Source organism: Pogoniulus pusillus, chromosome 41 (genome assembly GCF_015220805.1).
Source record: "Pogoniulus pusillus isolate bPogPus1 chromosome 41, bPogPus1.pri, whole genome shotgun sequence".
Taxonomy (NCBI): domain Eukaryota; kingdom Metazoa; phylum Chordata; class Aves; order Piciformes; family Lybiidae; genus Pogoniulus; species Pogoniulus pusillus.
Window position 1 is genome coordinate 6,917,494 of NC_087304.1, and position 22,515 is coordinate 6,940,008.

At 64.3% G+C, this 22,515-nt stretch overlaps 1 protein-coding gene across 1 annotated transcript; it reads left to right on the forward strand.

Annotated features, from left to right (window-relative positions):
* Window positions 1-735: 735 nt before the first annotated feature.
* BTBD2 (BTB domain containing 2) lies at window positions 736-21,825 on the forward strand. Its single transcript, XM_064175259.1, is given in 10 exon segments — window positions 736-1,131; window positions 1,133-1,326; window positions 6,724-6,843; window positions 11,156-11,312; window positions 13,182-13,287; window positions 13,910-14,107; window positions 14,549-14,741; window positions 17,084-17,171; window positions 18,280-18,426; window positions 19,326-21,825. Coding segments are annotated over 10 exon segments (1,761 nt in total). The 3' UTR covers window positions 19,488-21,825.
* Window positions 21,826-22,515: the final 690 nt, after the last annotated feature.

A 22,515-nucleotide genomic window follows, 5' to 3' on the forward strand; every position in this document is an offset into this window, starting at 1 on the left:
TGGCCGGGGGCTGGCCTGGGGCTGTGCTTTAGGGGCAGTGCTGGTTTGTGGCAGGAGGGAGAAGAACCTTTGCTGCTTCCACACCTCCCTCTCCCCTGCCCCCCTCCAGGGCTGCCTCCTTTCATCCCCTCCCCACTGCTCTTCCTCCATGGCCCAAACCTCTCTCGCTCCTCACCTCCCCCCGGGGCCCCCTTCAGCTCCATCATTCCCAACCTCCCCCCATAAATGGCACCCCCAACCCACATCCCTCCACAGTCTGTTCTCTGGGCGGGCTCATCCCTTCCCTCATCCTCCTCAGCAACTCCCCCTCATAGGATACCCCAAACTGCCCCCCCGGGATCCCCTCCTCACCCCCAAACCGCCCCCCCCGGGATCCCCTCCTCACCCCCAAACCGCCCCCCCGGGATCACCTCCTCCCCCCCACACCGCCCCCCCGGGATCCCCTCCTCACCCCCACACCGCCCCCCCGGGATCATCTCCTCCCCCCCACTCCGCCCCCCCGGGATCCCCTCCTCCCCCCCACTCCGCCCCCCGGGACCATCCCTCCCTGCCCTCCGACCCAGCCTCCCTCTCCGCGGGGGCTCTCCCCGCTCCCCTCGCTGCCCGCACCCCGAGCGGGCCCAGCCCAGCCCCGCCCGGCCCCGCCCCGCCCCGCCCGGCCCCGCCCCCGCCCCGCCCCGCCGCTGCCGCCGCTGCCGCTCCGCTCTGGCCCGGCCGGCGGCGGCGCCGTGCCCCATGCGCCGCTGCTGCCCGGCTCTCTGCAGCAGCCCCGGCAGCCGCCTCGGCAGCGCTCGCCCCGCCGCGGCCGCCGCCGCCGCCCGCCCGCCGCCCGCCGCCGTGTCCCGCCCGCCGCTGCTGGTGCTGCTGCTGCTGCAGCGCCGCCCCGCGCCGCCCGCCCCCGCGCCTCCGCCGCACAAGATGGCGGCCGGTGGGAGCGGCGGCGGCCCCGGGGGCCTCTCCTCCTCCTGCCCGCAGCCGCCGCCGCCTCCGCCGGGCAACGGCGCGGCCGCCGCCACCGCCTGCACTAACGGCGCTCCCCCGTCGCCTCCCGGCCTCACCTACAACCAGTGCGGCGCTGCCAACCCGGCGGCGAGCGGCGGCGGCGCGGGGGGCCCGGCGGCGGCGGCGGCTGCTGCGGGGGGCGGCGGCGGCCGGGGGGGCGGGCGGCCCCGGCGGGGCGCTGCAGCGGGAGCCGGTGTACAACTGGCAGGCGACGAAGCCGACGGTGCAGGAGCGCTTCGCCTTCCTCTTCAACAACGAAGTGCTCAGCGACGTCCACTTCCTGGTGGGGAAGGGCCGCGGCTCGCAGCGCATCCCGGCGCACAGGTGGGCAGCGGCGGCGGCAGCCCCGCCGGGGGGCCGAGCGGCCGGGGCGGGCCGCGGGCCGTGGGGGCCGAGCCCCGGGCAGAGCGGGCCCGGGCCTGGGGCGGCCTGGGCAGGCCGGGGAGGGGGCGGCCCGCGGGCCCGGCTGGGGGTCGCGGCCCAGGGGCCAGGCCCGGCGCTGGCTGCGGAGTCGTCTGGAGGCGGCCGCAGGGAGGATGCTCCGGCGAGGCAGGTGCAGGGGTTTGGGTTTCTGTGCTCCGGAGCAGCGCCGGTAACTTCACCCCGCACCGATCCGCCATGGCAGGGATGCGCCGGGCCCGGCCTCGCTCGGGCATCGCACCCCCGGCTGCGGCGGAGGGCGCCGGGCAGCGCCGGGCAGCGCCCTGCGGGACCCCCCGGGCTGGCCTTTAGCACGTCGAGAGGCGATTCTGCCCCTCGGCATGGTCCGGTGAGGTTCGCGTCCCTTGCGGGGCCGGCAGGGGTGAGCCTGCGCTGGGCTCCGCTGTGCCTCGGCAGGATTCGCCCTGAAGGCTGGGGGGCAGCCCCCGAGCCCCGCGCCTGGCGGCGGCTGCCGGAGGGCAGCAGGAATGGGCCCCGCGAGTTCTCCGCTGACAGGTAGCGGCTGCGGCCGGGCGGCACCGGCGGCGGTGCGGGCAGGCAGACTTCTGCCCCCGCAGCTCTGCCTGAGCGGAGCCCTGACCGAGCCCCGGCTCTGGGCTGTCCCCTGCCGTGCGACCCCGCCCGGCGCTCTGGAGGAGCTGTGCGGAGGCGCCTGGGGGCCGAGCGGCCGCTCCGAGGGTCGGTGGCTCCGGGCTCCCGGGTGCCGAGCGCTGGGCATGGCTCCCACCGGGGTCATGCAGCCCTCAGGCGGCCGATGGACGTTCAGCTGCTTCGTCGGGCAGCTCCTCTGGCCCGCAGCTGCGTCCTGGGGCAGCTCCGGGGGGCTGCTGTGTGCCACTCGCCCCCCAGCGCCCCGGGGAATGCCTCTGGGCTGCTCAGCTCTGCCGGCGCTCAACAGGAGCCTTCTGCTCTGAGGTGCTCCCTCTCTGCGCTGCCGAGGCCTCGCCTGGGCTCCTGTGTCCCGTTCGGGTGCCCCCAGCGTAAGAGGGACATGGAACTGCTGGAGCGGATCCAGAAGAGGCCATGAGGATGCTCAGAGACTGGGGAAGCTCTGCTGTGGGCACAGGCTGGCCGAGGTGGGGCTGTGCAGTCTGCAGAAGAGAAGGCTCCAGGGAGAGCTCAGAGCAGCCTTGCAGTGCCTGAAGGGGCTGCAGGAGAGCTGGGAAGGGACTCTGGACAAGGGCTGGGAATGCCAGGCCGAGGGACAATGGCTTGGAGCTGGGAGAGGGAGAGTGGAGAGGAGGAAGGAATTGCTGAGAGGGAGGGTGGGGAGAGACTGGCACAGGCTGCCCAGGAGGTGCTGGGAGCTCCATGCCTGGAGGTCTCTGAGGCCAGGCTGGCTGCAGCTGCGAGCAGCTGCTCTGCTCTGAGGTGTCCCTGCCCGTGGCAAGGGCTGGAGCTGGGTGAGCCTTGGGGTCCCTCCCTGGGCAGTGCTGGAGTTGGCATCTCCTGATGATGCAGGAGGTGCTGAGGTTATTTCAGAGACAGAGACCATGAAAGAAACCCACCCAGACCCTTTCTGCACTCACTTCTGCCACAGCAGAGGGAAGTCCTGCTGGAGTGGAGTCACAGAAGAGCTGGGGAGGTGCCAGGGCAGGGGTTGCTGTGCTGGTGGCTGCAGCAGCAGCAGCAGCAGCAGAGGGCCGTTAGCAGCAGCAGCAGCAGCAGCAGCAGAGGGCCGTTAGCAGCAGCAGCAGCAGCAGCAGAGGGCCGTTAGCAGCAGCAGCAGCAGCAGAGGGCTGTTAGCAGCAGCAGCAGCAGCAGAGGGCTGTTAGCAGCAGCAGCAGCAGCAGAGGGCTGTTAGCAGCAGCAGCAGAGGGCCGTTAGCAGCAGCAGCAGCAGCAGAGGGCCGTTAGCAGCAGCAGAGGGCCGTTAGCAGCAGCAGCAGCAGCAGAGGGCCGTTAGCAGCAGCAGCAGCAGCAGAGGGCCGTTAGCAGCAGCAGCAGCAGCAGAGGGCCGTTAGCAGCAGCAGCAGCAGCAGAGGGCCGTTAGCAGCAGCAGCAGCAGAGGGCTGTTAGCAGCAGCAGCAGCAGAGGGCTGTTAGCAGCAGCAGCAGAGGGCTGTTAGCAGCAGCAGCAGCAGAGGGCTGTTAGCAGCAGCAGCAGCAGCAGCAGAGGGCTGTTAGCAGCAGCAGCAGCAGCAGAGGGCTGTTAGCAGCAGCAGCAGCAGAGGGCTGTTAGCAGCAGCAGCAGCAGCAGAGGGCCGTTAGCAGCAGCAGCAGCAGCAGAGGGCTGTTAGCAGCAGCAGCAGCAGCAGAGGGCTGTTAGCAGCAGCAGCAGCAGAGGGCTGTTAGCAGCAGCAGCAGCTCTTTGTGCACTGCTCTGTTGGGTCAGTCTGCAGGGCAGGGCTGAGGCAGGGATGCAGCAGGACAGTATCCCACACAGGGCTCTTGGGTGACAGCCTTGAGCAGCCGTCTGCAGTGTCTTGCTTGACATCTTGGGGTGATGGAAAGATTTGGGCTGGAGAAGCTCTCCTGAGGTCATCCAGTCCAAGCAGCAGCCCAACCCCACCATGGGCACCATGCCATGGCCCCAGGTGTCATGGGCACACTGATCTGGAACACCTCCAGGGATGGGCACTGCACCACCTCCCTGGGCAGGCTCTGCCAAGCCCTGACCACTCTGGCAGCAAAGGAATTGTTCCTCAGCTCCAACCTAACTCTGCCCTCATGCAACTGGAGGCCATTTCCTCTTGTCCTGTCCCACGGAGCAGAGCCCAAACCCCCCCCAGCTGCAGCCTCCTCCTGGGGAGCTGCAGAGAGCAGTGAGGTCTTCCTCAGCCTCCTCTGCCCCACACTGCTCCCCCTCAGCTCTCCGGACCCTGCCCCAGCTTTGTTATCTTTCTCTGGACCTGCTCCAGCCTCTCGATGTCCTTCCTGGAGTGAGAGGCCCAGAAGTGACTCCAGGCCTCACCAGTGCCCACTCCAGGGGCACAGTCACTTCCCCACTCCTGCTGGCCACACTTGGCTGCTCCAGGCCAGGCTGCTGCTGCCAGGGCTCCGGGACCCTTCCAGGCAAGAAGTTCCCCCTCGTGCCGAGCTGGGACCTCCTGTGCTGCAGCTTCCACCCATTGCTCCTTGTCCTGTCCCAGGAGCAGTGAGCAGAGCCTGTCCCCCCCACCCCTGCTGACCCCCACAGCCTGTCCCCCCCACTGACCCCCAGCTCTCAGCTATTGGTAAGCACTGATCCAGTCCCCTCTCAGCCTTCTCCTCTCCAGACCCAGCCTCTCCTCGCCAGGCAGGCTCCAGTCCCCTCATCATCCTCGGAGCCCTCCCTTGGTGTCTCTCCAGCAGTTGCTGTCCCCCTGCAGCTGGGGAGCCGCAGGCTGGAGGCAGCAGAGGTCGAGGCCTGGGGCAGAGCCCACGGCAGGAGGGCAGGGATTTGTTGTGGCCTTTTCTGCACCTGCTCGCTGGAGCCAAACATCAACGAGGTGAGGAACATCCAAACCTCACCAGCCGGGAGCTGCCTGGGTGTGATAATTAAGCTTGTTAATTGGCCAGGAAGGGTGGCCCAGGGGGGGAGCAGGACCAGCATGTGGCCATGGACCCCTGGCTGTGCCCTGCCCTGGGCTGCCCTCAGCCTAGGACAGTCCATGGAGGTTTCTGGCTGCTGTTTCCAGATGTTCCTCTGCTGAGCTCATCCTTTCTGCTCTTGCTTGTGAGTTGATCTCTGCCTCACAGGAGGGCTGAGAGCCCTGTGGCTGAGCAGGCTGGGGAGGAGAAGGCTCCTGTAAGTACCTGAGGGCTGGGAGGCAAGGTGAAGGTGCCAGGCTCTGGTGGTGCCCACTGCCAGGACAGGCTGGAACCCAGGAGGCTCCACCTCAATGTGAGGAGAGAGCTGCTTGGTGTGAAGGTGCTGGGGGCCTGCCACAGGCTGCCCAGAGAGGCTGTGGAGCTGCTCTGGAGCCTTTCAAGCCCCACCTGGATGTGTTCTGTGTGCCCTGCTCTGGCAGTGGGGTTGGACTGGGCGAGCTCCAGAGGTCCCTTCTGGCCGCTGCCATTCCTGGTTCCTTCCCCTCGCAGCGCCTGCAGTGCCCCTGCGGAGCTCTGCCCGGTGCTGGGCTCGGCTGTGCCCTGCAGGCTTCCCTCTGCCCGCAGCTGCTCTCTGCGCTGCTCCAGTCCCCTGCAGCCAGCAGATGCTCATCGCTCCTTAGCCTCTGGCCGCCTCTGGCCTCTCCTGGCTGCAGCCCATCATGTGCTGTTCTCTCCCCTGCCAGCTCCTCTGCAGGAGATATTTTAAGCCCTCCTGGCAGCAGAGCTGGTGGAGCAGGGAGGTGGTGCCCCCCCCCGGGGCACTCCTGGGCCGCCAGTGGCATCTCCCTGGCATGGCTGCAGCAGCTGAGTGGGGAGCAGCACTGCTGCAGCGCAGCTGAGCCGGGTGAGGAGTGGAGGTGCCCGGGGCAGAGTTGTGGAGGAGCTTTCTTGCAGGGCTCCAGGAGCCTTTAGAGTCAACTTTGGCTCTTGTGGAGACAAAGCAATTAAGACATGGAAGCGAAGTCACTTCCCCTTGCTGCAGGGCATGCAGAGTGAGGGCAGTCAGCTGCTGCCTCCTGGGATCACAGCGTTGCTAAGGCTGGAAGAGACTTTTGAGGCTAAGTCCAGTCCAGCACTGCCACAGGACTCCACTGAGCCATGGCCTCAGCACCACAACTCAGTCCTGGGATGGCTCAGGTGGAAGGGCCTCAGCAGTCATGGGCAGGGACAGCTCCACCAGCACAGGCTGCTCAAGGCCTCCTCCAGCCTGGCCTCGAACACCTCCAGGGCTCTGCTGCCAGGCACCCAGGGACAGAACAAGGGCACACAGCCTCAAGCTGTGCCAGGGCAGGTCTAGGCTGGATGTCAGGAGGAAGTTCTTGCCAGAGAGAGTGATTGGCATTGGAATGGGCTGCCCAGGGAGGTGGTGGAGTGCCCATCCCTGGAGGTGTTCGAGCCAAGCCTGGCTGGGGCACTTGGTGCCATGGTCTGGTTGATTGGATAGGGCTGGGGGAGAGATTGGGCTGGAGGAGCTTGGAGCTTTCTTCCAGCCTGCCTGATTCTGTGATTCTAACTCTTGTCTCTGGGGAAACCACCTCTGGGTGTGCTGGGACAGGGCCCAGAGGAGCTGTGGTGTGGAGCAGCAGCAGGCCTGGCACTGCCCTCTGCTGCAGAGCTCTTCTGCTCTGGCACTGGCAGGGATTTGCTGTCGCTGGGGTGGCCCTGGGGAGCAGCAGCAGCAGCCTGGGGCAGGGCTGGGTGGCCTGGGTTTGGTGACTGACTCTAACAGGAGGTTTGCTATCCCCCAGGTTCGTGCTGGCCGTGGGCAGCGCAGTCTTCGATGCGATGTTCAATGGGGGCATGGCCACAACCTCCACGGAGATTGAGCTGCCTGACGTGGAGCCTGCTGCCTTCCTCGCCCTGCTCAAGTAAGCTCTGGGGGGCAGTGCCTGGGGGAGCAGGGTTGCTGACAGGAGGATGTGCTCAGTGAGGGCAGCAAAGCGTTTGCTGGAGGAGGCCATTCAGTTCTTAAATCAGACTCACAGCTGGCACTGGGCTGGAAGGGACCCTCCAGGGGCACCTTCTCAAGCCCCTGCAGGCAGCAGGCACAGCTCCAGCCAGAGCAGCTGCACAGGGACACAGCCAGGCTGAGCTTGGATGTCCTCAGGGATGGGAACTCAGCCACAGCCCAGGGCAGCCTGTGCCAGTCTCTGCCCACCCTCCCTGTGCAGAGCTTCCTCCTGCTGCCCAACCTGACTCTGCCCTGCTCCAGCTCCAAGCCACTGCCCTCAGCCTGTCCCCACAGCCTCTCCTGAGCAGTCCCTGCCCAGCAGATACTGAGCTGCAGCTCTGAGCTCTCCCTGGAGCTTCCTGCTGGGAGTGATGACTCTGTGTGGCTCTGGCACACTTTTGGCCTTTGCTCAGACTCTGCTCTCTCAGAGGACTTCAAAATGCATCTCTGCTGCAATGAAAGGCCAGAAATAAGAGGGGACCCCCAAGCCCCCTCCCCTTCAGCTCACTTGAAACCAGACTCCAGCCTGTGGGGAATGCTTTAATTGGTGCTTGGCTGTCTGAGCTCAGGTGGAGCTCTCTGGAGGGCAGAGGTTGTTGTCTGTGTGACCTGTTGAGGCTGCAGCAGAGTGAATTTGAGTCTTGTTGTCACCCTGCCAGTGCTGAGCCTGATCTTGGCTGAGAGCCAGGCCCTGGGAAGACAAAAGAGGAGCTCAGGTGGATTTCAGCAGCAGTGGTGGTGTCTTGGGCAGAAGTGTGTGGAGTTAGCACAGGGCTCCAGTGCCTGCAGCTGTGCTGCAGAAGCTCTGCGCAGGCTCCAGTGGTGGATCCCTACGTGGAGATTTCACAGAAGGGGTTGGATTGGAAGGGAGCTTCAGAGTCATCCAGTGCCACCCCCCTGGCGTGGGCAGGGACACCTCCCACTGGCACAGGGGGCTCAGGGCCTCATCCATCCCCTTCAGGGAGGTTGTGGATCACAGAAGCACAGAATGTGATCACAGATCACACAACCTCCCTGGGCAGCCTGTGCCAGCCTCTGCCCACCCTCCCTCTGCAGAATTTCATCCTGACAGAACCAAACTGCCCCTTCTGTCAGAGCTTCACTGTGCCAGGGGAAGGTTTGGGATGCTCTGCACCTGTGGGAATCTGGCCAAGTGCATGGTAGAGTCAAGCTGGAGCCCCCAAAGTGCTGCTCTGAAGTGGCACTTGGGCCTCTGGGTCTGCTCCAAGCTGTGACCTAACAGTGTAGGGTCAGAAGCTTGTCAAGGGACAAAGAAGAGAAGGCTCCAGGGAGAGCTCAGAGCTGCAGCTCAGTATCTGCAGGGGACTGCAGGCTGGGGAGGGACTGCTCAGGAGGGGCTGTGGGGACAGGCTGAGGGCAGTGGCTTGGAGCTGGAGCAGGGCAGAGTTAGGTTGGGCAGCAGGGGGAAGCTTTGCACAGGGAGGGTGGGCAGAGACTGGCACAGGCTGCCCTGGGCTGTGGCTGAGTTCCCATCCCTAGGGACATCCAAGCTCAGCCTGGCTGTGTCCCTGTGCAGCCTGCTCTGGCTGGAGCTGTCCCTGCTGCCTGCAGGGGCTTGGACAGGATGCCCTTGGGGGGTCCCTTCCAGCCCAGTGCCATCTGTAGATGTGCCCACCCTGAACGTTCAGCAGCAGATCCCTTCTGGGCAGCTTTTACCTGATCTGCTAAGTGGTCCTGAGGGACCCTCCTTGGCCCTACTGGTGCCATGGTAACCCCAGGGCTGTGAGCTCAGCCTCCCCTCGCAGTGTGAGCCTCTCCTTAGCCAGCTCAGCACAGTTTGGTCTCTCCTGGAGGCAAATCCTGACATAATTAGTGCAGTAATTAGGAGTGGTTGTTTGTAGAGCAGCTCCAGGAGCAGGCCCCTGAGGAGCCTGCTCTGGTGCAGGGTGTCCCTGTCCATGGCAGGGGGGCTGCAGCTGGGTGGTCTTCCAGGTCCCAGTGGATCTTTGCATCTTGCAGTGGGAGGAGTTGCTTCGAGGTCTGGTTGTGTGCAGAGCAGCTCCCTGGGCCTGCTGCTGGGAGCTGCTGTGGAGAGCACAAAGCCTGCACTCAGCAGCAGTGGAGATGTTCCCTTCCCTGCAGTCCCTCCCTGTGCTCCGCAGAGGGGCAGGGCTTGGGAGGCACCTCTGGAGCTCCAGTCCAACCCCTGCCGAGGCAGTGCTACCTAGACAGAGCCACTCAGGAACACATCCAGCAGGGTCTGGAGCACCTCCAGAGATGGGAACTCCACCACCTCTCTGGGCAGCCTGCTCCAGGCTCTGCCACCCTCACAGCTCCTGCTCATGAGCCTCCTGTGCCTGACTTCACACCCACTGCCTCTTGTCCTGGCTCTGGACACCACTGAGAAGAGTCTGGCCCCATCCTGCCACCACCCCTAGATCTTTGTAAGCACTGCTCAGATCCCCCCCAGCTCTCTCAGCCTGTCCCACGCCAGTTCCCGTCCCCCAGCACCTCAGTGGCCTTCTGCTGGACTCTCCCCAGTGGTATTTGTCCTTCCTGAGCTGGGGAGCCCAGGACTGGACACAGCACTCAGCTGTGGCCTCACCAGCACAGAGCCTCCCCTGGCCACACTCCTCCTCCTGCAGCCCAGGCTGTGTTCCTGCTCTGCATCCTGCCCCTCTCTGTCGAGCTCCCTCCAGCCAGGGGCACTGCCTGCTGTGCCCCTAGCAGGGCCCTGCTGCACTTTGCCTCCAGGTGTAGAGAAAGGCAGAAGCAGTGGCTGGAGTTTCCAAAGCATTGCCTGGCACAGGAGTGCCAAGCACAGTGGGCACACGTGGTGCCACACACACCTCAGTGCCCTCAGCACGTGGGGTGGTGGATGCCTGACTGCCCAAAGGCAAAGCAGCAGGCAGAGCCTCTGCCTGGGCTCAGGGCTGGTGCCCAGGGTGAGCTCAGCCTGGCAGCTCCTGCCCTCTCTGGCCAGCAGCTCAGAGGCTTGGGCAGGCTGCTGCAGATTGTTTTGCCATGAGGGTGGTGAATGTGCTTCCTTGTTTTGCCCTGGCAGATTGGCTCAGCTGGGCTGGCAGCAGGGCAGCCCTGGTGGCTCACTGCACTTAACTCTTGCTTGGTGCTGGAGTTCTGCTGTGGCCTTGCTTCCTGGAGGGGGTTGGGTTGGAAGGGACCTGCAGGGTTCACAGATTGCCTTGGCCTGGAAGAGAGCCTCAGAGCCTCTCCTGGGGAGGTGAGAGCCACTGGAGAGGAGGTGAAAACATCTCCAGTTCTTCAGTGTGAGTGCAGCCTCAGCAGGTTTGGTGAGTGCCCTGCACTCACCTGAGGGCATCCAGAGAGGTCTTGAGAGGCTTGAAGTGAGCCAGTGCCAACTGCATGAGGTGCAGCAAGGCACAGAGCAAGGTCCTGCAGCTGGGTTGTGCCAGTGCCAGGCACAAGTCCAGGCTGGGGGCAGAGTGGGTTGAGAGCAGCCCTGCAGAAAGAGGCCTGGGGGTGTTGGTGCTGAGCAGCTCCCAGGGGCCAGCAGTGCCCTCCTGCAGCCCAGCAGGCAGCTGTGTGCTGGCTGCAGCCAGAGCAGTGTGGGCAGAGGGCAGGAGAGGGCACTGTGCCCCTGGGCTCTGCTCAGACCTCACCTCCAGTCCTGCCTCCAGCTTTGCTGTCCCCAGCAGCAGGAGGACACAGAGCAGCTGGAGGGAGGCCAGAGAAGGCCACCAAGGTGATGGCAGGGCTGGAGCAGCTCTGCTGTGGGCTCAGGCTGAGGGAGCTGGGGGGATGCAGCCTGCAGGGGAGAAGGCTCCAGGGGCACCTGAGAGCTGCTGCCAGGGCCTGGAGGGAGCTGCAGGAAGGCTGCAGAGGGACTTGTGCTGAGGGGACCTGAGCCAGGCCAAGGGCAATGGTTTGGAGCTGAGGCAGAGCAGGCTGAGAGTGGAGCTGAGGCAGAAGCTGTGCAGGGTGAGGGTGGTGAGAGCCTGGCACAGGCTGCCCAGGGAGGCTGTGGATCACAGGGGCACAGAATGGGATCTTTGATGCATGATCAACACCTTCTGTGCTCCTCAGCCTCCCTGGAGCTGCTGCAGGCCAGGCTGGATCAGGCCCTGAGCAGCTGAGTCCAGCTGAGAGCTGTCCCTGCCCGGCGCAGGGGGTTGGAGATGAGCTCTGAGCTCCTTCCAGCCTGAGCTGTTGTGGCTCAGTGCAGCCCCTCTGGGAGCTGGGAGAGCTCCCAGGCTGCTCCCCCAGCAGGGCAGTGTCTGTCCCCGCAGGTTCCTCTACTCGGACGAGGTCCAGATCGGCCCCGAGACTGTCATGACCACTCTGTACACGGCCAAGAAGTATGCAGTGCCTGCCCTGGAGGCTCACTGCGTGGAGTTCCTCAAGAAGAACCTCCGGGCAGACAATGCCTTCATGCTGCTGACTCAGGTGAGAGCTCAGCCCCGGGGGAGCTGCAGCAGGGCAGGGGCACAGGAGGCCTCTGAGCGTTGTTCTGCTTGGGATCAGACCTCCCAGGTGACCCAGTCCAACCTGCAGCCCACACCAGCATGGCAGAATGGGAGGTGCCAGCTGGGGACAGAGCCCCCAGGGGCCAGCACTGCTCCCTGGCAGCCCAGAGGCAGCTGAGTGCTGAGCTGCAGCCAGAGCAGGAGAGCAGCAGCACAGGGAGGGGATTCTGCTGCTCTGCTCTGCTCAGCCCTCGCCTGCAGCACTGCCTCCAGCCCCGGGAACCCAGCACAGGGAGCTGGAGCTGCTGGGGAGGGTCCAGAGGAGGACACTGAGATGCTGAGAGGGCTGCAGAGGCTCTGCTGTGGGCACAGGCTGGCAGAGTTGGGGCTGTGCAGCCTGCAGAAGGCTCCAGGGAGAGCTCAGAGCAGCCTGAAGGGGCTGCAGGAGAGCTGGGGAGGGACCCGGGACAGGGGCTGGGAGTGGCAGCAGGAGGGACAATGGCCTGGAGAGGGGAGAGGAGGAAGGAATTGCTGGGAGGGAGGGTGGGGAGAGGCTGGCACAGGTTGCCCAGGGAGGCTGTGGAGCACCATAACCTCCCTGGAGGTGCTCAGGCCAGGCTGGAGGAGGCCTTGGGCAGCCTGTGCAGGTGGAGGTGTCCCTGGTGTCCAGTGGGAGGTTAGCACTGGGGTCCTGTTCCATGCGTGCCAGGAGCCAGCAGCCCTGCGGTCACTGCAGAGCTGCCAGTGCACAGCCAGGCAGTGAACATGGCTCCTGCCGAGCTGGCAGGGGCAGCATGGCACTGGGCAGCAGTGGGGCCACATTCAGTGCTGTGCTGGGCACACAGGGACGTGCCTGCAGGCGTGCAGAGCCCCGGCAGGGCTGGTGCCAGCTCCTGCTGCCTTCTGGCGCTGAGGCTGGCGAGAGGCTGCCAGGCAGGGAGCTGCTGCTGAGTGCTGGGCTCCTGGAGCCTCTGGGCTTGGAGGCTGTGCAGAGCTGTGAGGCCAGCTGTGAGCCCAGCACTGCCAGGGCTCAGCCTCCTCCCTCAGCACCACATCTCCATGGCCTTTCAGTCCCTCCAAGCATGGGCACTCAAGCACTGCCCTGGGCAGCCTGGGCCAGGCCTTGTCAGCCCTTCTGGAGCTGAAATTGTTCCTCCTGTCCAGCCTGAATCTTCCTTGAGGCAACCTGAGGTTGTTTCCTCCTGTCCTACCACTTAGGAGAAGAGACCAAACCCACCTGGCTCCAGCCTCCTTTGAGGGAGTTGTAGAGAGTGAGAAGGTCTCTCCTCAGCCTCCTTTTCCTCCAGGCTGAACAACCTCAATTCCCTGAGCTGCTCCTCCCCAGCCCTGTTCAGAGACTCACAGAATGGGTTGGGTTGGAAGGGACCTTCAAGATCATCCAGTGCCAGTCCCTGCCATGGGCAGGGGGCACCTCCCACCAGCACAGGGTGCTCAAGGCCTCATCCAGCCTGGCCTTGAACACCTCCCTGGGCAGCCTGTGCCTCCCCAGCTCTCCTGGAGCCCCTTCAGGTACTCAGAGGCAGCTCTGAGGTCTGCCTCAGCCTCCTCTTCTCCACACTGCTCATGCCCAGCTCCCTCAGCTGCTCCTCCCCAGCCCTGTTCTCCAGACCCTGCCCCAGCTTTGTTGCCCTTCTCTGGACCTGCTCCAGCCTCTCAGTGTCCTCCTTGAGGTGAGTGACCCAAACCTGAACCTGGTCTTCAGGGTGCATCCTCAGGAGTGCTGAGTGGAGAGGGAGCTGCAGCTGGGCTCTGGGAGGGGAGGGAAGGATCCTCCCTCAGTGCAGGCTTCCAGGGTCCCTCTGTGTTCAGCTCTGCTGCTTCTCCCCAGGCGAGGCTCTTCGACGAGCCCCAGCTGGCCAGCCTCTGCCTGGAGAACATCGACAAGAACACCTCAGATGCCATCAACGCTGAGGGCTTCACAGACATCGATCTGGGTGAGCTCTTGTCCCCTTCCCTCCCCCTCCACGTGCTTTCCCGAGCAGCCTCCGGGGTAGCACTGGGCACTGCTGTGGCGAGGGCAGTGGCTGGAGGGGGGCACCAGCAGAGGGGCAGGCTTGCTTGCAGCAGCCCTGGAGCCTGCTGGCAGGGCCAGCTGGAGGGCTCTGGCATGCTGCAGGCCTCTGTCGGTGCTGGCAGCTGTTGGGCTGGGTGTGAGCTGCCTTCTCTCTGGAGTTGGCCTCCTTCCCCCTGAGGCTTGGCCAGGTCTGGGAGTGGCAAAGGTGTTGTGGTTTGGACTTGGCTGAGGGATCCTGTGCAGTGTGCAGGCTTGCTGGGCTCAGGCTTCTGAGCACCTCTGAGCTGGGGCTGTCTGGGGAAGGCACCGGCAGCCTTCGGCTCCCCTGCTGCTTGCTGCTGCCGGAGCTAAGCTGCAGATCACATCCCCCCGGCCCTGGGGGGCTGCAGATCATTTCCCCCCCGGGGGGCTGCAGGCAGCACTGGAGGAGATGCTGGGCTCGTTTTTTCCCCACTTGCTGCTCTCTTGGCTCCCTTCCCTCGGCTCTCCGCGGGCTCCTCGGGCCGGGTGGAGCCTGAGGCTGTGCCTGTGCTGCCCTGCAGACACCCTGGTGGCAGTGCTGGAGAGGGACACGCTGGGGATCCGGGAGGTTCGCCTGTTCAATGCTGTGGTTCGCTGGTCGGAGGCTGAGTGTCAGCGGCAGCAGCTCCAGGTGGTGCCAGAGAACAAGAGGAAGGTCCTGGGCAAGGCCTTGTCCCTTATCCGCTTCCCCCTGATGACGATTGAGGAGTTTGCAGCAGGTAACTCAACAGAGGCCTCCTGCAGGCCTGCCTGGGGCTTGCCCTCTGCTGCCGAGCACCGAGGCTGTGAGCCTGGATTTGCACTGCTGCTTCCTCTGCATCCTGTAGCTACCTAACCCTGGCATTGTCCCCAGTGGCTACCTGCAGAGAAGGACCTGGGGGTGCTGGGGGGGCAGCATTCTGGGATTCAGGAATTCTTGGGGAGGACCTCAGAGCTGCTGCAGCTCCCTCCAGGCCCCTCCCTTTGGATGTGCCCCTGTTCCCCGGGGGGGCTGACAGCCTCTGCCCCTGTTCCCCGGGGGGGCTGACAGCCTCTGCCCCTGTTCCCCGGGGGGGCTGACAGCCTCTGCCCCTGTTCCCCGGGGGGGCTGACAGCCTCTGCCCCTGTTCCCCGGGGGGGCTGACAGCCTCTGCCCCTGTTCCCGGGGCGCTGCTCTGCAGGGCCGGCGCAGTCGGGCATCCTGACGGACCGGGAGGTGGTCAGCCTGTTCCTGCACTTCACTGTCAACCCCAAGCCGCGGGTGGAGTTCATCGACCGACCGCGGTGCTGCCTGCGGGGCAAGGAGTGCAGCATCAGCCGCTTCCAGCAGGTGGAGAGCCGCTGGGGGTACAGTGGCACAAGTGACAGGATCAGGTCAGCTCCTCTGCTCCTTCTGCTGCTCGTGGTCGTGTGCTGAGCTCTCTGCCTCCCCTGCCCCTCGGCTCCCTGCTAGACCCTGACCTCCACCCTGGTGTGAGCCCAGAGGGGCTGAAAGTGCACAGCTGCAGGCAGCTGCTTTGCTGAGGGGCTTCAAGAGGCCACATTTGGGCCTCAGCTTGCCCCTTTGAGGAGGGATTGGGCTGAACTGCTGCCTGTGGCTGCTCTGCTGCTGGATCCTGGTTTGTTTAGCCCTCAGCTGGCAGGGAAGGAGCAAAGCCCACTCAGGGTGGCACAGATGCGGAGGTGTGGCCTGTTCCTGGGGCTGTGATGGAGCTTTTGGAGCAAGAGAGGAGGAAAGCAGGAGGCTGTGGTGGTTCCTTGAGCTGTCTTTGTCTTGGCAGGAAGGAGCCACACAGCAGTGGAGCTCTCAGACCTTGTAGGTTTCCTTCTCCATGCTCCTCCTGCATGCTGCTGGAGCTGTGGGTTGGGTCTCCTCTTCCATTCATCCCCTTAGAGGAGATGGGAACTGGGAGGGTTGCTGGCTCCAGACATTTGCTGCTCTCTCAGATCTCCCTTCAGAAAGCTTTTGGAGCTTGTACTGGACTTGAAATTGGACCAAAAGCAGCATCAGGGTCACTCGTGGGCAGCATCAGCAGCAGTGGGCACTGTCTGGCAGCACAGGAGGCCAAGAGCAGCCTGGGCTTGCATCTAGAGCACTGTGGACAGAGATGGACAGAGAGGATCCTGCCCCTCTGCTCTGCTGTGCCCTGGGGAGAGCTCAGAGCTGCAGCTCAATATCTGCAGGGGACTGCAGGCTGGGGAGGGACTGCTCAGGAGGGGCTGTGGGGACAGGCTGAGGGCAGTGGTTTGGAGCTGGAGCCGGGCAGAGTTAGGTTGGGCAGCAGGGGGAAGCTCTGCACAGGGAGGGTGGGCAGAGACTGGCACAGGCTGCCCTGGGCTGTGGCTGAGTTCCCATCCCTGGGGACATCCAAGCTCAGCCTGACTGTGTCCCTGTGCAGCCTGCTCTGGCTGGAGCTGTGCCTGCTGCCTGCAGGGGCTTGGACAGGATGCCCTTGGGGGGTCCCTTCCAGCCCAGTGCCAGCTGTGGTCCTGTGCCTGCTTCGTGCTGCTGCCAGAGCAGTGGCTCCAGCCTGCTGCAGAGCTTTCTTGCTGGGGCATGCAGGCTGCAGGAGCTGGTGGATGGCTGAAGAAAAGATGCTGGCAGGCACTGAGGCCTTCTGCTCCCTGAGCAGATGGAGCTGTAGCAGGGTGACTCTCCTTCCCCTTGCTGCCCCAGGCAGCAGTGATTGCTGTGTTCAGCAGCTCTTGGATCTCAATTTCTTCTCTTGGGTCAATCTTGAGCCCAGCCAGACCCAGCAGGCACTCAGGAGCACATTAACAGTTCTGCTGCAGCACTCAGCAGGAGACAGCCAAGGACCCCCGAAGTGGCCTTAGCTGCCATGCTGGTGGGCACTGCTGCAGGCCCCACAGCCTGCCCTGCCTTTACTGGGCTGGCAGATTTGGCTGCTGACCTGGAGCCACAGCCTCCAGGTGCCCTCTGAGCCTGCACTTGTGCAGGGATTGTGCAGCTTCTGTTCTACATCAGCAAACAGAACAGTTGGCAGCCCAAGAGGGGAGCCAAGGGCTTGGGCCTAGGGCTGATGGCTTCTGTAAAGGGTCTCACTTAAGCTAAGGAGGGCTCAGTTAGGTCATGGGTGTGAGATTAAGGGGAGGGAAGGTCTCCAACTGCAGTCCTGTGTCCAGTTCTGGTGTCCACAGCATGTTGGGCACTGGAACTGGTACACCCAGCATACTGGCACTGCTGGACTGGGTCCAGAGGGGGCCACAGAGGTGCTCAGAGGGGTGGAGAACCTCCCCTATGGGGCAGGCTGAGAGCTGGGACTGTGCAGCCTGGAGAAGAGAAGGCTCAGGGAGAGTTCAGAGCAACCTTGCAGTGCCTGGAGGGGCTGCAGGAGAGATGGGGAGGGACTCTGGACAAGGGCTGGGAGCCACAGGATGAGGGACAACGGCTGTGAGCTGGGAGAGTGGAGAGTGGAGAGGAGGAAGAAATTGTTGAGAGGGTGGGAAGAGGCTGGCACAGGTTGCCCAGGGAGGCTGTGGCTGCCTCCTGCCTGGAGGTGTCCAGGGCCAGGCTGGAGGAGGCCTTGAGCAGCTGTGCTGGTGGAGGTGTCAGTGCTCATGGCAGGGGTTGGCACTGGATGAGCTTTCAGGTCCCTTCCAACCCAACCCAGTCTGTGATTCTGTGTACCTTGATGTGCCACCCTTGTGCCCATGCAGTGCCAGGCTGCTCTGACTCTGCTGCCCTGTCCCTGCAGGTTCTCTGTCAACAAGAGGATCTTCGTGGTTGGCTTTGGGCTGTATGGATCCATCCACGGCCCCACGGATTACCAAGTGAACATCCAGGTAGTGCTGCCCAGGGGCTGGCTGCTGAGGGCTGCCCCACACCTCCCGGGTCAGTAGGCAGCAACATCTGCAGTGAGGAGGGGCTGGCTGTGCCCCCTGGGCAGGCTGCTGGCAGCTGCAGCCAGGGCCAGATGGGCACTGGGGATCAGAGGGATTATTGCTGTCCCCTTGCCTGCGTCACCGCAGGATCTCCCCAGCACCTCCTGGAGCTGCTAGCACAGTTTGGGATCAAGCCGGAGGTGCTTCCCATGCCAGCAGCTCTGCCCTGGGGGTGCTGCAGCTCTGCTTGGACCTTCTTTGACTCCCAGCTCTGAGGGCAGCAGAGCAGCCACAAGGGGAGAGGAGAAAAAGCAGCTGCTGGGCCAGTGCAGGGCTGCTGTGTGGCCTCACACCACCAGTGACCATGAGGAGCTCTGACCTCGTCTGAAGTCCACCAGGATCTTGTTTCAAGGCTGGAGTGGTGCTTAAGGACTGGAATGGGCCCAGCTGGTCAAGGCCACCAGCATCCCAGGGTCAGCAACAGAGTGGCCAGCAGAAAGGGACTGTCCCTCTATACCCCGCACTGGCTGCACCTTGAACCCTGGATTGTTTGGGGGCCCTTGCTCTGGGAAGGACATGGAGGGGCTGGAGTGGGTCCAGAGAGGAGCATCAAGGCTGGAGAACAGGGCTGGGGAGGAGGAGCTGGGGCTGTGCAGCCTGGAGAAGGCTCCAGGCAGAGCTCAGAGCTGCAGCTCAGTAGCTGCTGGGGAGGGACTGCTCAGGAGGGGCTGTGGGGACAGGCTGAGGGCAGTGTTTTGGAGCTGGAGCAGGGCAGAGTTAGGTTGGGCAGCAGGGGGAAGCTCTGCACAGGGAGGGTGGGCAGAGACTGGCACAGGCTGCCCTGGGCTGTGGCTGAGTTCCCATCCCTGGGGACATCCAAGCTCAGCCTGGCTGTGTCCCTGTGCAGCCTGCTCTGGCTGGAGCTGTGCCTGCTGCCTGCGGGGGCTTGGATAAGGTGACCTGGGAGGGTCCCTTCCAGCCCAGTGCCAGCTGTGAACCTGTGACCCCCTGCAGAGGTGCAGGAGCAGCTCCCCCAGGGCCCTGGCTGAGGCTGTGCCTGTCCTTGCAGATCATCCACACGGACAGCAACACGGTGCTGGGGCAGAACGATACCGGCTTCAGCTGCGACGGCTCTGCCAGCACCTTCCGCGTCATGTTCAAGGAGCCTGTGGAGATCCTCCCCAACGTCAACTACACAGCCTGTGCCACCCTGAAGGTACCAGCCTGGCCTGCCCCTCAGCTCCCCTCAGCCCGGCAGTGCAGCCTGGTTCATGCTCTGCCTCTTGCGGCTTTGTGCTGTAATCTTGAAGGTCTCCTCTGTGGTCCTTCCCCTGGCGCAGCCAAGCAGCTGCACCACCACCACCACCCACAGGTCTGGCAAGGGCACAGCAAGGGGCAGGGTGGGCCCTGAGCAGCCTGGGCTAGTGGGAGGTGTCCGTGCCCATGGCAGTGGGCTGGGACTGGATGGTTTTTAAGGTCCCTTCCAGCCCAACCCATTCTATGGAAGGCAGCTTAGTGCTGGGCTGTGCAGAAGAGCTGCAGTCCTGAGGGGGTGTCCCCAGAGCCTGCCTGCCAGGGCTGAAGCAGTTGGCATCTAACTGCTGAGGGGCCTGGAGCAGCTCTGTGAGGAGCAAAGGTTGAGAGCCTGCACAAGAGCAGCCCCAGAGGGGAGCTGAGCAGTGCTCAGCAACAGCTAAAGGAGCTGAGGGGGCAAGGGGCTGGGATGAGACCCTGCTGAGTGGTGCCCAGTGCCAGCACAAGGGGCAGAGGGCACAGACTGGCACCCAGGAGGCTCCACCTGAGCAGGAGGAGAAGGTTGCGTGGTGTGAGGGTGCTGGAGGCCTGGAGCAGGCTGCCCAGAGAGGCTGTGGAGTCTCCTGAGCAGAGCTCCCAACCCTCCCTGGGCACTGTGCTGCTGGGCAAGCTGCTGAGGGTGCCCTGCTGGGGCAGGCTGGGCTGGCTGAGCTCCAGAGCTCCCTTCCAGCCCCTCCATGCTGGGACTCAGGGGTTCATTGTGTCAGCACCTCCAGAGCTCTTCCCTGCCGAGCAGGCTGAGGCCACAGCTCGCAGCAGGCCCCTGGCTGAGCCTCTCCTGAGCTGCTGTGTCTTGTGCAGGGCCCAGATTCGCACTACGGAACCAAAGGGCTGCGCAAGGTCATCCACGAGTCGCCGACCACGGGGGCCAAGACCTGCTTCACCTTCTGCTACGCTGCTGGCAACAACAACGGCACCTCGGTGGAGGATGGACAGATCCCAGAGGTTATCTTCTACACATAGTGCAGCTGCAGCTGCCCCTGGGCTCTCCTCCCCCTCACTCCCGAACGAACCTCCTGGCCGAGGCTGGCCGCAGCGAGCGGAGCCGAAGGGTCCTCACTTCAAACCATTTCCAAGCTCATCTTGCCTCGTGCTGGTGATCCTGCTGCTGTTCCCTGCCAGAGCAAGGTGGTGCCAGGGCACCTGGTACCCCAGTGCCATTCGTAGGTTGTCTGTGGCTGTGGTCTTTCGCCCCCGCCTCGTCCCCCCCAGCCGCGCTCCCTGGACTGCAGTGAACGTGGAAGCTTTCTCAGCAGGCAGCAGCGGGGAGGGGCCGAGTGGCTCCGGCTGTGGTTCTGCCTGCTGGGGGGAGATGATCCTGCAAAGGGACTCGAGCCCAGGGCGCTGTGGTCCAGCCGAGGCAGTGCCAGTGGGCACCGTGCCCAGCCCCTTCCCTGCTGCCAGCCACGGCTCCCGTGGCTGCCTTCAAACACTGGTGGCAAATGGCCTTGGCCCCAGGGCTGCACCGTGCCAGTCCTGCCGGGCCTGAGGGACAGCTCACACCTGGAGCACCGCTGGAGAGACTGCAGCCTCCTTGTGCCCTCCTCACCAGTCTGTGACAATCCTGCACCTCGGGCGGTTGGGGACGCTGCAGTGACCTCCCCGGCGGCGCCTGGCTGGGCAGGCTCTGCCCTGCCCCCCGTGCTGGGGCCTCTGGTGCTGCTGCCTCAGCCTCTGGCATGTTCCAGGCGCTGGAAGGTGTTGGAAAGGCTCCGTGCAGTGCCCAGCAGCAGGTACCCATGCAGTGCCCAGGAGCAGGTACCTGCACTGATGGTTCCTGTGCCCATCAGTGCCCAGGGTGCGCCCCAGCTGGAGCAAGCAGGGGCCCGGCCCGGCCCCTCCCTGCTGCTCTTCTCTCGCCGTTCCAATGCATTTCTCTCTCGCGGTGCTGCCCAGCCCCAGCCTGCCGCGGCGCAGGGAGAGGCTGAGCTGCAGCTGCCTGGCAGCAGCTGGCGCAGGAGGCTTCGTGCCACAGCTCAGGAAGGCTTCTGCTCGCTGTGGGCCTGCAGGAGGAGAATTTGCAGACACCACCTGCCCTCGGCACCTTGAGGACCGCTCTCACCTGGCACCTGCTCCCTGCCAGCAGCTCCAGCGGAGCAGGAGGATGTGGGTGGCTCCTCGTGGCTGCCCCCCCAGCCCCAGGGTTGCTGCCTGCTGCTTCCTTCTGCTCCTCCACCGAGGAGGCTGTAATCAGCTCTGCAGGGCAGCGTGGTCAGTGCCCTGCAGCCCTCAAGACTCGCTGCAGGGTTGGTGCTGCTCAGCGCTGAGGCAGGGCCCGGGCACAGCCCTGGCACAGCCTCCACTCCAGGCATGCAGAGCTCTTGGTACTTGCCAGGCAGCAGCTGCCACTGCACTGAGCTGCTCAAAACTGCAACCAGGTCGTCCTCGGTGCCTGCTCACTCGCTGGAGTGTTGATGTCTGCTCCTCAGCAGGGCTGTGCCCGCCGTGGGTGGCTGCTGGCTCCTCCTCGGCCGTGCAGCACTGCAGTGCCAGGGGCAGCCTGCACCTCCTCACCAGTAGCTGTTAGCAGTGTCCCTAAGTCTGTCCCCTCCTCTAGGAAGACGTTGTCAGATGTGTCTGTTGTCAGCCTGCTTCGAGGCAGGCCCTTGGGAACGAGGCCAGTACACAGCAAGGGACTGAAAGCGACAACAAAAAGAGCAAAAAGCGAACAAAGAAAAGGAAAAAGGCAAAAAAGCGAAAGCTGAGTCCGGGCCTCGGCTGCGGGACCTGACTCTGGGCGAGGCGAAGTGTGCGGGCCCTGCGCTCGCCCCTGCCTCTGCCCCCTCGGCGGCACTGTCTGCGGGGGGTGCAGCCCCCCGGGGCCTCCCTGTGGCGATAGAGGAAAGGGTTGGAGCTGGGAAGAGGCTGGCAGGAGGCAGCAGCCCCTGCGCAGGCTCCCTGCTGGCTCTTCGTGGAAGATTCTAACTTCTCTCTGGTTCTGCTGATTCTCTGCCCGGGTCCTCCTCGCTGCCCGCCGCCCCCTCCGCCCCGCGGGGCCGCTCGGGCGGGAGAGGACTCCCAGCAGCTACCGCTGAGCAGCTTCTGTTCCTGACGGCTTTGATGCAGTTCTGGCTTTTGTAGATAGGTGAATGTAATTCCTCCTCGGACCTGCCTGTCCCCCGGCGGAGCTGGCAGCCACCGCCCTGCTGTTCCACCTCTCCCTGCGAGCGGGGCCGGGGCGCCCGGCCCGCGGCGCTCTGCCGCTGAATGTATCCTGCTGCTCTCGTCCCGTGCTCTGCTTGCGGCCAGCTTCGTGATCTGTAAATAGGAATCAATAAAGGCACCACCCAGGTTGTCTTTAGCTTCTCTCTCGCTCTCTGCTTTGCAGGCAGCCGAAGGAGGCTCAGAGGGAGGAGGGTTCCGTGCCCAGCTGGGTTCCCCCCGCCAGGGGTACAAGGTGAGAGGCTGGCACAGGCTGCCCAGGGAGGTTGTGGCTGCCTCCTGCCTGGAGGTATTCAAGGCCAGGCTGGGTGAGGCCTTGAGCAGCCTGTGCTGGTGGGAGGTGTCCCTGTGCCCATGGCAGGGGCTGGCGCTGGATGATTTTGAAGGTCCTTTCCAGCCCAACCCATTCTGTCTGTGAGGTCTTTGGCTCTCCCCTGGGGCGTGGAGGACCCTCAGGAGTCCCCAGACAGAGGCAGATGCTGCTTGGGAAGCCCAAACCTGCTGGGCAGTGAGGTTCTGTTGGAGCCTCAGCTCGGGCAGCAGGGGCTGAGTGGGAGCTCTGCTGTCTGCCCGTGGGGAGGCTCAGCCTGGCTTTGAATGACCTCGATTGAAAGGTTTGAACAATGAACCACAGCTGCTGAAAGCTGCTCTGGGCCTCGCTGACTCACTCGGGTGAAAACAGCAGCAGCGAGGGGCGGAGGCTGCTCCCTGCTCAGGCAGCGCTGGAAGCGGCAGCGGCGCTGAGGCAGGGCCGAGCTCTGCCCTGCCCTGCAATCGGCAGCGGCTCCCGGGAAAGCCTCTTTCGGCGGCTCCTGAGCACCTTGCTTAG